Source organism: Cricetulus griseus, chromosome 2, assembly GCF_003668045.3.
Source record: "Cricetulus griseus strain 17A/GY chromosome 2, alternate assembly CriGri-PICRH-1.0, whole genome shotgun sequence".
NCBI classification, from domain to species: Eukaryota; Metazoa; Chordata; class Mammalia; order Rodentia; family Cricetidae; genus Cricetulus; species Cricetulus griseus.
In genome coordinates, this window is record NC_048595.1 from 379,227,050 (window position 1) to 379,242,286 (window position 15,237).

Consider the following 15,237-nt stretch of genomic DNA (forward strand, 5'->3'; position numbering starts at 1 on the left):
AAAACATCTAAGTCTCTCAAAGGGACAATGCCAAATGCAAATGCAAATCAAGGAATATCATGGTTTGCTGGATTTTCCCCAATGAAGTTTTGCATAGGCTTTGCACCTTTGGGAAATTCTCAGACACAACTTTCATATTTCAAACAGAAAGTACTGGAGACAAAGGACAGATTAAGGCTAGGTGCCCGAATACTGGAATCAAGCCAGCTGCAGCTCTGTAGGTGTTCCTCCTACAGGTCATATCAAGAGAAGAGAAATGAATGCGTACCTGCTTGGTTGCTTATGCTGTTTACTTTCTTTATTCTTGCTTTTTTTATGATTTATTTATTATGTATACAGTGTTCTGTCTGCATGTATGCCTACTCACCAGAAGAGGGCACCAGATCTCATTACAGACCATGTGGTTGCTGGGAATTGAACTCAGGACCTTTGGAAGAGCAGTCAGTGCTCTTAACCCTGAGCCATCTCTCCATCCCTCTTTCTTTATTCTTATATAGTTCAGGACCCCCTGCTTAGGAATGATGTCACCCACACTGGGCTCAATCTTCCTGCATCAGTTAGCATAATTAACACAACCTTCAAAGATATGCCCAATAGCTAACCTGATATAGACAGCCAGCCTCTCACTGACACTCTTCCTAGGAGAGTCTAGGTTGTCTCATTAACAGTGAAAGCTAAACATCACAGGCTCTTGGAGATCATTTGTGTAATCTCAGTTAAGTGGAGAAACCGAGGCCCTCAGAGGTGAAAGGATACAATGTTTGTCAACTTGTAGTTGTTGCCCACCCAGCAATTTCAGAGGATCAATTTTTGTTCATAGTGGATGTCACTGTTTTAGTATCTTGCTGGTTTTCTAGAGCATCCTTCCGTACCTTCCTGTCTGGGATTTGCCACTGTCCAGAGCTTACAAAGTGACCACAGTGTCACATGTGACTCTCCTTCCATAGCTTTGGATAGGACACTCACATTCAAGAGAGTATTCAGGGATCAGTCTGGGTTCAAAGTCAAAACTGCAATTCAATGTCATCGTCTCCCTCTTCTTCCTCTTCTTTTTCCACCTTCTTCTTCTTCATCTTCTTTCTTCCTTTTTCTTTCTTTCTTCCTCCTTCTTTCTTTCTTTTTCTTCTTCTCCTCCTCCTTTTTTTTTTTTTTTTTTTGCAAATGGTCTACCCCAGACTGGATTTTGTTCCTGCCTCAGCCTTCCAAGTGCTGGAATTACAGATATGTACTGCCATGTCGGACACCTCCTTACATCTGTACAACTCCTTAGCCCTTTCTTTTTCTGTTGTATGTTTGGGTAGCCTTTCTTAATATAATGTTTGAGGAAGATTTCAGTGATCCATGTGAGCTGGGTGCCTATTGCAAATGTGGCAACGGTTTCCATATTTACTTTAAAAAATCTTTTTCTTTAATTTTTTATTTTGGAGTGCTCTGTATGTGTACCTGTACACCATAAGAGGGTACCAGTCCTATTATTGTTGTGAGCCACCACGTGGTTGCTGGGAATTGAACTCGGGACCTCTGGAAGAGCAGCCAGTGATCTTAACCCCTGAGCCATTTCTCCAATACTCCCATATTTACTTTTAAATATTTTTATTTTTATTTTATGTGTATGTGTGTACCTACTTGTCTGTATGTGTGCTGTGCCCATGGAGGCAAAAGAGGGCATTGGAACCCCAGAAGTGGTTGTATGCTGTCCATTATGGGTGCTGGGAACTGAACCCGGGTCCTTTGCGAGATCAGCAAATGCCCTTAACCACTGAGCCATCTCTCCAGTTTTCCTCCCTAACTACTTACTTTTCACAGCCACTTGAGGGTCTCCTCTGCCGCAGCCATGATTAGATTTTCACTGGGCTCTGGTATAAGACAATGATGTTGTGTTAATGGTGTTGGAGTCAAAGTAGTAATGCTGTCTTTTTTTTTTTTTTCTCACTTCTCCCTTTAAGTCATTCATCCCTAAATCAGGTGTGTTCCAGTTTCCTCTACTACATGTGCCTCAATCTTCTCTCAGCTCCAGAGAAGACAGAACCGCCCTCCCAAGAAGGTAAGATGAAGTGATCTCACCACTCCTGAGTCCCATGACAGTTCTCAAGTCTGGAAGTCTTGCTGACTGGCTGTCTAATGAGTCAATGCCATGAGACCACTTTGCTGGAAGCTAGTGATGCAATTCTAGAATGATTTCTAAGGAGGAAGATTAAAGGCAGAGAAACTGATGCAATCTAAGGTTCCTGGGATGCCGGACTCTAGAAAGTTGAGAAGGTCCCTAAAGCTCATCAGGTCTAAATCCTCTCTCTCAACTATCTCTTTTGCACCATCCCACACCAACTCTCTGCTGGTCTACTACAGCACTCACTGTCTCTCGCATAGTCTGTTCTTTTTCTTTGTTCATTCATTCATGAAGTAGCTCTTGTACATACATTGCATGCCAGACTGTATTCCAGGTACTGGTGAAAGAACTGGGGAGAAAAAGCCCTTCTCTCTTCCAGTGAGAAAGGCAGGCATTAAATAATAGATGCAATGCCAGTGATGGATAGCACTATTGTGTAGCATGAGTAACAAAAATCTAGTGACAGATATTGGGGTTCAAGCTGAAGATCAGGAAAGCAGAACAGCCAGCCACTAGCTCTTACCTCTACCTCGGACTGAAAGGGCAATCCTGTCTCCACGAATCCTCAGACCCCCTGAGACTGCAGAGTGAATACAGACTGAGACCCTGAGCTCCTGTTTTACATTCCTCTCTAGTGCTGGGATTAAAGGTGTGCACCACCACCGCCCAGCTTCTATGACTAACTAGTGTGGCTGCTGGGATTAAAGGTGTATGCCAACACTGCCTGCTCTCTATGACTGTGGCTAGCTTTGCCTTCTGATCTCCGGGCAAAATTTATTAGGTCATAAACAAAATATCATCACACTATTGAAAGAAACAAAAGTGGGCAAGGGGATGGAGGAAACAGAAGAGAAGAAGCTATGTAAGATAGGGGACCAAAGGAAGAAAAGTGGGCATATGCCTCATGATAGAAGTCTTTTTGCTGGGCGGTGGTGGCACACGCCTTTAATCTCAGCATTTGGGTGGCTGAGGCAGGCGGATCTCTATGAATTCAAGGCCAGCCTGGTCTACACAGTGAGTTCCAGGACAGCCTCCAAAGCTACAGAGAAATTCTGTCTAGAAAAAGAAAACAAAAAAGTCTTCTCTTTTGTTGAATCTTAATCCCCCCTAGTGAGGCACAGGTTAATAAAACAATGATTATAGTATTATTTCCTGTGAAATCCCCCTATTCTAGACTTCTCATTTGGTTTAACATAGGACAGTCAATGTTTTAGTGCTTGCTCATATTATCCTGTCTTTGTGGGTTAGAGTTGATGTTGAGTGTATTTCTTCCTTTTATCATGATGAAGAATCTGTGTCATCCCCTACTCCCCTATCTCCCCATCCTTTTCCTTACTCAGATACCATGCTGAGACAGACAGGAGTCCAGGCAAGCATTTCATTACTAACATCATGACCTGGGTCCTGATTTGTTCATTACACTGCCTAGTCTTGGCTGCATGTTTCCCAGCAGTCTATTGCTCGGGTATTGCAGAGAGAAGACCATAGTGCCTCTGCTGTGATGACCCAAGGCTGACCTCTTACATTCCCTCAGTTGTCAGAACAAAAGGAAGCCCTCTCATGCTTTCCCTTGGGTATCGAGTGCTTGTCAGACCTCAAAATGCCAGCAGAGCTGTTTCTGTCTCCTTTTTCTCAGCTCTACTTCCTTTTCCTATAGGATCAAAGGAGAGGGCAGGTGGATGTATGAGACTCAAAGATACTCATCTCGTTATCGATTCATTATGGAGCATGTTGGTGGGAAGGGAATTGAATTGGGATTAGAATACCCAATTGGCTGTGCTGCCATATTGTTTTGGGATTCTCTCTACGTGTTTAGGACTTGGTCTTAGCAGTATGGGTTCTCCCAGCTGGTCTTTCAGCTGAGTCCCCGCTTCCAGTTGCTCATTCTCCATCCTATCGGCACTCTCTGTTGAAGTAGCTACCTGGGAAGTTTTAGCATCTTGCTTCCTCTGCTCTTCAGCTGTAGCCCTAGCAGTGTCGGTGAGGGTTCACTGGCCTTTGCTGACGTGTGGAAAATAAGGGCAATTTGGTAACTTTCCCAAAAAGTTGACAAGCTCTGAGGTCCCTTCTGTTTTTCTACTCCTCCACTATCCTTCTTCGTAAAATAGGTTCCATGAGAAACCCAGAGATCTACTGGGATCTCTGCTCCCAGTAGAAAATACAAATAACTTCTGCTCTTTTGTTTTGATTTTTTTCTTTCTTGTTTTTTTTTTTTTTTTTTGAGACAGGCTGTCACTGTGTAGCCCAGGCTGCCCTTGAACTGTCTACCCTGCTACTTCAGCCTCCTAAGTGCCATCCTGATGCTTTGCCAGTGTATGGCAGGAACTGCATGTGCCGTCACACCCTGCTAAAGTACTGATTCGCTCTGCTAATATTCAAGTTCTTTAAGCAGCATATGTCATCTTTAGTAGTCAAGCTGTGAATTATCCACCCGGCCCTATAGTCCCTGACGCCCCACACCTCTTCATACTGAACAGAAATGTGTCCCCCATGGCTCTGGGTCTCCAAAATCCTTGCTTCCTGTCCCATGGGCTTTTTTCTCTCCATTCCCTGACTGTTTTCTGCTTATCCTCTATAGTTCTCTGCCCTTTAAGGTTGTCCTCTCCACCATAGGTGACCTGATTTACTCTTTCCACACTGAATCATGGCACTGACCACTTGTCCTGCAATTGTCTGTCTTAATCGATCTCTTCCTTCAGGGACTCCAGGAGGTTTCACAGTCTGATCTAGAGTAGCCACTCAGTGAACATGTATCAGAGGAATGAATGAATGAATGAATGAATACTGCCTGTGTCCTTCCATATGTTAAGTTTAGTCTCTTCTGACAGAGAGCTGCATAAAGGAAAAGGAACCTCTAGTTCCCTTGGTACTACCCTTTGGTGCCCTGTGTAGCATCTAGGTGCAATGGTTCTCACCTGCTCTCCTGTGTTCTCTTTGTGGCCTTCGCCTACCTGCTCCCTCCCAGAACTCTCTGCAGTGTCTGAGTTCCTGCAGCACGGACTGCCCCAGATAAGCAGCAGGACCCGGGAGAGTCTTGCCTTCCTGTCAGATCGCCAGTATGTGGAGGCAGCTGCCCGCCAGAGACAGTACTGCATCCTGATCCTCTTCTACCTGGCTCACATCCACGATGACAGGTCAATTCTCTGAGACGGTGGCTGGTGGTGAGACCTGGGGCTTTTATCTGTAGCCCAGTTCCGTGGAATGAATGTGTGTATGTATACATGTTCATCTATGCACACGCGTTTGAGTGCATTTGTGTTGTACATGTGTGACAGTGTTTTGAAAGGATATACAACACATTGTTTGTGCATGGTATTATCAGGCTGTGAGCATTCTGGGGAAGGACCCTGAATTGAGGGAGGAGGGCGCCAGCAGGGTAGAAGGCTCCACTGGCCTGGCATCTCTGCCTTTCTCACTCAAGCTCTTCTTGGTCAACAGGTTTGTCCCTGAGGCAGAATTATTTGTGGCTGTGCAGAGCTTCCTATTGTCTCTGCAGGACCAGGGCGAGTGCCCTCCACCAGTGGTCTGCAAAGCCTCCATCTATCTGCTGGCAATGTGCCAGGAGAAGGACAGTGCACTGGGTGAGGTAGGCACCAGAATGCCTGGGGCTCTCCTGTGCCTCTTTGCACTAATGTTCTTTGGGAGAACGTGATGATATGTGTAGACAGGTTTGACAGAGAGAGGCTGAGTTGAGGTGCCGTGGGACAAGAGAGGAGGACAATGCTGGTACACAGTGAGCCAATAAATTAGCTGTTCTCTCAACAGCCCTGGTGGTGGAGATTGTTATTTCCGTTTTATAGGTAAGAAAATGGAGAGAGAAGTGACATGGGATCACACCTGTAATGCTGGTGAGGTGTAGAGAACAATAGAGGCCAGCCTGGGTTACTGGTAACCTGCCTCAAATAATCCCACCCCCCAAAAAAAAAGCCTGAAAATAACTTTCTGTAGGGTACACAGGTTCTGTCCTTGGTGTCACCTCCGTAATGTGAGAGTTGTGATGATAATTCATCAAACTGAGTGGTCATTGTTAGTTGGACTGATTGTGGATCTCTGTCTCTCTCTCTATCTCTCTGTCTCTCTGTGTGTCTGTCTCTCTCTCTGTGTGTCTCTCTGTGTCTGTCTCTGTCTCTGTCTCTGTCTCTCTCTCTCTCTGTGTGTGAGTGTGTGTGTGTGTGTGTGTGTGTGTGTGAGTGTGTGTGTGTGTGTGAGTGTGTGTGTGTGTGAGTGTGTGTGTGTGTGTGTGTGTGTGTGAGTGTGTGTGTGTGTGTGTGTGTGTGTGTGTGTGTGTAGGTGGCAGTTCTGGAGACTGAACCTAAGATTGAACTCCCACATGCTATGTTCAACTACTCAGCCTACTCATCTATCCCCAGACTTTTTTTTTTCTTATTTTATTTTGAGACAGGGTTTCACTAAATTTCACAGGCTGGTTTCAAACTTGGAATTGTCCTGCCTCAGTTTTCCAAGTAACTAGAATTAAATGTTCTGCCATACCTGGCTATTGGATTTTTTTTTTAACTTCTCACCTACTTTAATGATGGAGAGCTCAATTGGCTTGCTTAGCCTGTATTCTTTCTCTTTAACTAGCAGTTTTCAGAAAAGAGTTTCTTATACTTTCACTCCTGCTACATCTTTTTTTATGTGTGTTGGTGTTTTGCCTGTGTGCATGTCTGTATCATCATACATGTAGTCTGAACAGAAGCTTGAGGCACACATGCTACAGAAGCTGTGTGGAGGTCGGAGGACGATTTGCAGGAGTTGAACCTTCTCTCCTTTCACTGTGTGGAACTCCGGGATTGAACTCAGGTTTTCAGTCCTGAGTGGATAGGCCCACAGCTAGGAATAGCTGAGGCAAATGAAAGAAATCACAGAACTTAGAAGTTGGGGTTCTGGAGGTACGGAGGTGGGGCAGAAAGCATTTCACTCAAGAGACCAAAGGCCAAGCTTTTAGTCTTGGAAGAGAGTCATGGGGGCAGAGGAGAGGAAGTGTTCAGAGAAGTCTGAAAATACAGAATTTTTCAGTAACTGGTTTTCAGAGGGCCCAGTGCAGAATTTGGGGAGCTGAGGAAGACACGACAGGAGAACAGGAAAGGGTGTGTCTTGAGCCCAGTGGGGATGATTCTGGGCTTCTGTAATTTCCAGAGACAGAGAAGAAAGGCATGAGGGGAATAGTCCCAGTGGCTTCTCAATTGATGGTGTAGCAAGACTAGGTTGTAGGGTCTTCACATACATCTGCTGCTGGTGTGAGAGCCAAGAAGGAAGTGAATGGGACTCTGGGCTTTCCCTTCCCTTCTAGGCATGGATCCATAATGTTATATAACACTTAAAAACCCTACAGTCTTGTACATGGCAGGCAAGACTCTACTATTTATGTAAAAGTTAAGCTAAGACTTAGCTTAGCTTAACTTTTACGTAAATATGTAAGTGGTAATATACAACTACAACCTGGTTTAGGAGGAGTTAAGACAGGGTCTCATGCTATAACTCTGGCTGCCCTCAAACTTGAAATAATCCCCCTGCCTTAGTTTTCTTAGTGCACCATCATGCCTATCACCCCAACCTAACTTTATTTTATTTTTAGTTTTTTCAAAACAGGGTTTCTCTGTGTATCATGACTGTCCTGAAACTTGCTCTGTAGACCAGGCTGGCTTTGAACTCACAGAAATCCACCTGCCCGTGCTTCTGGAGTGCTGGGGTCTAAATGCATTCACCACCACACCTGGTGATTCATCCCTTTTTTTAAAATAATGATTTTAATTCACTCTCCCCCAATCTTATCTTTCTGAACCATTTGAAAATAATTCTCAGACAACTTTTTGATTTGTTCTTTTTTCTTTTAATGCTTCAATATATATTTCCCAAAAGTATGAGCCTTCTAGGTTGGTTGTGGTGGCTTATGTCTGCAGTCACAGTGTTTGAGAATCTAGAGCAGGATGATTTTGGCCAACTTAGACTACATAGTAAGTTCTGGGCCAATCTGGGTGAGGCTCTGTCTCAAACAAACAAAATCTAGAGATACTACTCTACTCAGTCCTTAAGTCAGTAGTCTAATTTTGCTCTTTTTTTTTTTAAGTGCTAGGAATTGAACCTGCTGCCTTTTTGACATGCTATACAAGCAATCTACCACTGAACTACAACTGTAGCCACCAAATTTTACTACTTAAACTAATAATGTTCTTTATAGCCATTTTTCCAATCTAAGATATAGTGCAGAACTACATATCACATTTACTTGCTATCTGTCTCTCATCTTTTTTTTTCCTAAACAACAACAAAAAGTAGTCTATGATCTTGACTCTTTTGGTTTTTTTTTGAATCAGCAGCTCCTGTGGTTGGCCTTGAACTCATTATTTAAACAATAATGTCCTTGATCTTCTGATCCTCCTGTTTCTACCTCCTGAAAGCTTGGGTCACAGGCATTTGTTACTACACCTGGTTTATACAGTTCTGGGGATAGAACCCAGGGCCCCATACAGGCTAAGCAAGCAAATTGAGCTCTCCCTCTACTTTTTAAAAATAATTGGTCGGACAGTGGTGGTGTACACTTTATTCCCAGCACTTAGGAGGCAGAGGCAGGTAGATCTCTGTGAGTTTGAGGCCAGCCTGGTCTACAAAGCAAGTTCCAGAACAGCCAGGACAGTTACACAAAGAAACTCTGTCAGGAAAAACCAAAACAAAAAAGGATGTAGTTTTATTTATGTGTGTAGATGCCCATGGAGAGCAGAGAAAGGTGTTGGATTTCCTGGAGCTAGAGTTACAGGTGGTTATTCGCTGTCTGCCTGGGTTCTGGAAATTAAACTCAGATCCTATGTGAGACCAGTAAGTGTTTGTGACCACTGAGGCATCTGCAGAACTCATTCCCCACCCCCTTTTTTGAAACAAGCTGTGTTACCTCCGCCATAATCTTCCTTCCTTCCTTCCTTCCTTCCTTCCTTCCTTCCTTCCTTCCTTCCTTCCGTCCTTCCTTCCTTTTATTCACTTTGAGGCAGGGTACTGAGAGATTTTCTCCATCTAGTCTGAGTTCCCTATAGCCACCATGAAATAACCACTCTGAGATTTAATATCTATTTAAAATTGATTGGCCATTGGCTTAGGCTTCTTACTGGCTAGCTCTTTCTTAATTATTAACCCATAACTATTAATCTGTCTATCTTCATGTGGCTTTATCTTACTGGAGAATGCCCGGGAGTCCTACCTTCCCAGTAAGAATAAAGAATGACGTATTTATTTGGGGAGCATTCACATAGTGATGGTAAATAACTACCCGGGTCTTTTGCCCCCCGAAGGCTCAGGGTCTGCAATCCAGGATGCTGAGACTACAACCCAAGAGAGCCCAAGTGAGCCCCTCCTCTTCCTTATAAGGGGTCATGTCCAAACACCAAAGCCAACACCCTATTGGCAGAACAAGATGCCTCTACACCAGGGTCTCCCTGAATAGCCCTAGCTGTCTTTGAGTTCACTACGTAGACCAGGTTGGTCTAGAACTCAGACTGCCTCTGCTGGGATTAGAAACATGTGCCATCACATCCAGCTAAACCACAAATTAATAGTGGATTTTCCCCGTTTCTCCATTTTATTCCATTTAAGCCCCCACCCTCTAGGATGGTGACACTCACATTCAGGGTAGGTCTCCCCCACCTCCCCACACAGTTAGTGTTTATAAAAATGCCCTCACAGACACACCAGGGTGTGCCTTACTATCTCCTGAGTGTTTCCCAATCAAGTCCAATCTTTTTGTTAATCTTTATTGTCAAGATTACCTAAGGAATTTGAATGTTGATCAATTTTCTATGGGAAAGGAGTGGGTTCCTAGTGAATAGTAAATGACAAATCTGCTTTTTCCCTTCTGAGCCAGGCCCTCTCCTAGATGCACTTTTAGTCTAGGGTAGGAGACAGACAGAAATATTGATATGTTACATTGAGATGCCATGATAGGGCTGGGCTCCTCAGTCTCAGCACTGCTTTTATCTTGCACTGTCATTTGTGTGTGTGTGTGTGTGTGTGTGTGTGTGTGTGTGTGTGTGTGTGTGTGTGTGTGTGTGTGTGTGTGTGTGTCCCCTGTGAGGATCTTTGCTGGGATTATAGGGTATTTAGCAGCATTCCTGTATTCTCCCCAGTAGATGTCAGTAGCACTTCCCCTGTGGGAATCAGAAATGTCTTCAGACCTTACCAAATATCACACAGGGAGCAAATCACTCCTGGTTGAGAACTGCTGTTAAAAGGCAAGCACTGTGGGGTTTTCTCTCCAGGTCCATTGGCATGAGCAGTGAGATGTACTGGGTTGCTGAGATACCAGTACATTTCCCTCAGCCATTGGTTACTCCATTGGGATTCCAGGTCCTCTGCAAGGTATATTTAGTTGCTTTCTTTTCCCTCCAGGCTGTCATCAGTGCAATCAGAAAGTTCCTAGAGGGCATCTCAGACCTGCACCTGGTCTACACCCACCACCCACTCCTGCTCAGGTTCTTCCTGTTATACCCAGGGTTGATGAGTAGGTTTGGGTATCGTGTCCTGGAACTTTGGTTTTCTCGGGAAGAGTGCAACTATGAGAGCCTAGATGATGACTCGTCTCCTGGCCATACCATCTTTCCTGCTAACTTAGCAGCTCTGTTCCAGATGCTCAGAAGTACGCCTAGCAGCCTCCTCATTTTGCTGGTGGGTGCACGCATTCGTTTTTGTGTTCACAGATGGCAGACTCTGGGAGGTGAATTCAGTTGACAAGGGTGCTTGCCTGGCACGTGGGAAGCTCATGGTTTCATCCCAGTTTGCGTAAGCCGAGCATGATGATGCATAAGTAGTCCCAGAACTGGGATGTGGAGGCAGGAGAGTCAGAAGTTCAAGGACACCCTCTACTATATAGTGAGTTTAAGAACAGCCTGGGTTTTAAAGGAGAAGGAAGAAGGAGGAGGAGGAGAAGAGAGGAGAGAGGTTTTTTTGTTTGTTTGTTTTTTGTTTGTTTGTTTTGAGTGAGCCCTGTTAGCTATTTTCTAGTTGCCCTGAAGACCTTCCCCCTTTACCTATGGGCTCCTGAGTCCCTGCCTCCCACTCTTTATGTTTTAATGTCCTTCCTTGGGACATCTCAACGCTTAGAAGTAATTGTCTGCTTCAAACTTTTCACCTCCATCTCATTAATTCCTCTGCCCTTTGGCTTCAGGCCCTGATGCCCCTTTAAACTGCATCACCCTAATAACAAGGGTGCCTCTGCCTGATTGCCATAGGCTTGTTGGTAATCCTCTTAAGTGACCTGTTGATACTGATGGCCCTCTACTCTCATTTTAGTGGCACACTCTTGGTTTAAGGTATGTCATCTATTGATTTTCCTCACCCTTCTCTTGATGCTCCTTCTCAATCTTAGCGAGTTCCCTGTACGCTGGCTAGATCTTGAAGGATGGTATTCTGCAAAGTTCTGTCCGAGGCTGTCTTTGCTCGGTGCATTTCTCCTGGGTTGGCTCACCTATCCAGGGCTCTGGTAGCCTTCTACCTGTATGCTGATGACTCAAGTCTACACCCCACTTCTGACCACTCCAAGCTCAGTCTTATAATGCCAACCATCTACTTAACAGTTTTGTCTAACACGGAGCTCCTTGGCATGGAGGTGTGAATCAGTGGTAGAGAGCATGCACTTGGAACACATGGATAAATAAACAATGTAAATCCATAATTATTATGAAGAAGGTGCAGCTAGTTATCTCTTCTTTCTGTTCCTTTCACAGTTTGGGTCTTGTTAGGGTAGAGACTACCTACTTTGGCTGAAAACTGCCCTGGGCCACCAGTGTCAAAGGAAATAAGCGCTTAGGAGAAGCAAGCCAACGAGAAAGTGAATCTCCAAAGACCAAATCCTTAGACTCCTTGTTCTCAGGAAGGGATGGGGTGCCCCATTTTATCCTTCTGGCTCAGGCCTTGCCCCTGGATATGTACCATCCTACTCACCTCTTCTTGGAGGTGGTTGCAGCCGGCCACAGGAGCCTTTGATTTCCCTTTGCCTGAGGCTCAATAGGATGCCATTTAGAGATCTGGGAAATGGAGGCTTTTCTGCATTTCAGGTAAAGTGGAGATAGCAGGAGGGCTGGGAGGTAATGTAGAGGAATATTAAACGTATGCCACATACAGATGATCACTTACTAATCCTTGGCTTTGAGTCTCAGCTAGATAATGTTCATGTCAGAGATACTAATAGAATTGCCCAAGGTAATGAGGATCATGACCAGGACCAGAGATCACAGTTACTGAATCTTACTAAATTAGATCCTAGAAATATCAATGGTGAAAAGAACAGCAAGGAACAACTTTGTTTTCTGTTCACACATATAATTCCCACCATTTCTTCCCAGCTTTTAGCTGCAGGAGGGAAAAGAGTCTAAAAATATGTGCTGGGACCAATTTCTGGTTTTGATATGGGTAATTAACAGCTGCAAACAAAGCTGGTAATTGCCACTCTTATCAACGGGTGGTCTTTCACATACATTGTTTAGCCGTGAAAAACAAGGCTGTCACAGATGCTCTGTTCTGAGTCTGGACAGTTTGGACAGTTGAAAATTCAGTGGGCCATGGGTCCGCCCAACACCTTCTCACTAGCCCATGTGATGGGGTACATACCAGCATGCAACATTTGGCTGACAAAGTGTGGACGGCAAAGACCACATAATCCCTTCCTTTCCTTTTAGACCTTTAAAATTCACAGTTTCTGAGGGACCAGGGACCATCCCTGGCAGTGAGATAGGGATGGGCCAGCAAAGGACAACAGGGTATATGGCTTGACCTTTACTCTCTTGACCCTAAATAAATTATTCCTATTTTAGGTTTCAGCCCCACATCCTTTAAAGTAGAGGAGTGGGATGAACTTGAGACCCTCCTGTCTCTGTCTCCTGAGTGCTAGAGTTTTAGGCTTGTACCACACATCTATCTCTGAAATTACCTAGATTTTCCTCAGCCCTCCAATTTGTGATTTTGTCTTCTCAGAGATGTTTTTTGAGTCTCTGTGAAGTGACAGAGGTAAAGTCACTTTACCCCTCCCCTTCACTAACACATACTATAGTAGAATCTACAACTCTACTATTTTCTTTTTCTTTCTAAGCCGTCATCTTATTCTGTAGCCTAATATAGCCTGGAAATTAATACCTAGCACAGACTGGACTTGCACTCATGGAATTCCCCTGCCCCATCCTCCTGACTGCTGAGATTGCAGTCTGACTCTCTACTACTTTCTTAATAAATAACTAATTGATCTACCTTAGTTTCTCCATTTGGAAATTGGGGTGACATGTAACTGGAGGAGTTATCAGGAAGATGAACAAATATATAGTCAGCTGGGTGGTGGTGGCACACACCTTTTTAATCCCAGCACTTGGGAGGCAGAGGCAGGTGGATCTCTGTGAGTTCGAGACCAGCCTGGTCTACAGAGTGAGTTCCAGGACAGCCAGGACTACACAGAGAAACCCTGTCTGGACACCCCCCTCCCTAAAGAAAATATATAGACAAATGTTTGGCTATGATATAAGAATAGGGCAGCACCTATGTTGTTAGGTTCTTAACCGCTGAGCCATCTCTCCAGCCCATGTTATTAGGTTCTAACTGCTGATATTGTCGTTGTTTCTCCAGAGGCCAAGCCCTGTGTTTTCCCATCCTGCCCTGTCCACCCAGTGATCACCACATCAGGATCTGTTTGGCTGAGTTGCCCTGTAGTCATCTTTCTCTGTACTGGGAGCTGTTCTCTTTGTGTAGAGTCTGTGTGACCTTGGATTCATAGCACCCCATCCTAACTGGCCCGACACATTCACGTGTCCAAAGGCATTGGCACATTGGAGCTGGTCAGTGCCAGGAGCTATTAGGGACAGCTACTGGTGCCCCTTCTGCCTGTTTTGCCTTCAGCATAGGCTCATTAAAATAACTCTGAAAACAAAACAAAATGTCTGTTTCCATTTCCTGAACCTAAGACCTTCACTGCTTGGGGCAGGGATGGGCAGATGCCATGGCAGAGAAGGGGACTGACCTGGTCCTCACTTCTCCCTGTCCCATGCCCTGAATCTCTCCCGGCCTATTCTTCCCCTGGCCTATGATATCTCTGCCCTCTCTGTAGTCTTCTGGCTCTCAGGTTCTTGGTCCTAAAAACAACTTCTTCTTGACCCTCATACTTTTAAGTTACAAGAGAGGCACCCTGAGTCCAGAGGCCTACATTCACGTCCTTGCTGTCACTTACGGGTTTTATGTGACCTCAGGCAAATGTCCCTGTCTGATTGCTTCTTGATGTAATAGGACTGGACTGTTCTCCAGCATTTGTGAGGAGTCAGCGTATCCACCAGGACATTGGGTACAAAATTAGGTGCTAAGTGAGACCACTCAGATTTTATGAAACCATCATCCTCGGCCCATTCCCTGACCCTCTTTCCTGCATTGTCTGCCTGCCCCTGGCTGTGTACTCTCTGAGCTCTGGCTTCCTTCTCTTCTCAGGACCTCGTCTATTCCAGTCCCGTGGACACAGCCCGCAAGGTACTTATTGTTCTGAGAACCTTCATTCGGGAGAATGAAGATATTGAAGTGGGCGGGCTCATCCGAGGCCACTTCCTGCTCATCCTGCAGCGCCTGCTGGTGGAGTATGGAGCTTCCACCTCAGGAGGTCAGTTTTCCTTGGTCATGTGTTGACATGCAGAGTGGATCTTTCTGTTTTGGGGACCTGTGCTCTAAGGAAGAGTCTGATCAGGTTTTGCAACAGAAGAAAAATCAGGCCAGTCCCTACCATGCACAGCATGTGTTTGGAGCTGTTTGTCACAGAAATGGCAGCTCCCCGTGGGAAAAAGAAAGTGGAAATCTGGAGGAGGCTGGGGACCCAGCAGGGCTGTGGGAGTAGGGTGGATCTGTGATGTGTTGAATCCCGGGAGAGCTCCAGGAGGATATGCTAACAGTCAGTCACAAAAGCTGGCTTTCCAGTTTGAAGAAGCTCATACTTGGAGTTGATTTGTCTTCAGCTATTTTTAAAGAGGCTGGAATTTTTTTTTGAGAATCTGATTTTTTGTTTTGTTTTGTTTTGTTTTTTGTTTTTGTTTTTCGAGACAGGGTTTCTTTGTGTATCTTTGGAGCCTATTCTGGCACTTGCTCTGTGGACCAGGCTGATCTTGAACTCACAGAGATCCACCTGC

At 44.9% G+C, this 15,237-nt stretch overlaps 1 protein-coding gene across 1 annotated transcript in view; it reads left to right on the forward strand.

Moving 5' to 3' along the window:
• The window catches only part of Mei1 (meiotic double-stranded break formation protein 1), a 67,843-nt gene that overhangs the window by 32,383 nt on the left and 20,223 nt on the right, over positions 1 to 15,237 (forward strand). Inside the window, exons 17-21 of the mRNA XM_027404110.2 lie at positions 1,947 to 2,044; positions 5,073 to 5,241; positions 5,546 to 5,693; positions 10,484 to 10,759; positions 14,552 to 14,721. Of these exons, the coding sequence (XP_027259911.1) occupies positions 1,947 to 2,044; positions 5,073 to 5,241; positions 5,546 to 5,693; positions 10,484 to 10,759; positions 14,552 to 14,721 (861 nt within the window). The remainder of the gene's footprint in view (positions 1 to 1,946; positions 2,045 to 5,072; positions 5,242 to 5,545; positions 5,694 to 10,483; positions 10,760 to 14,551; positions 14,722 to 15,237) is intronic.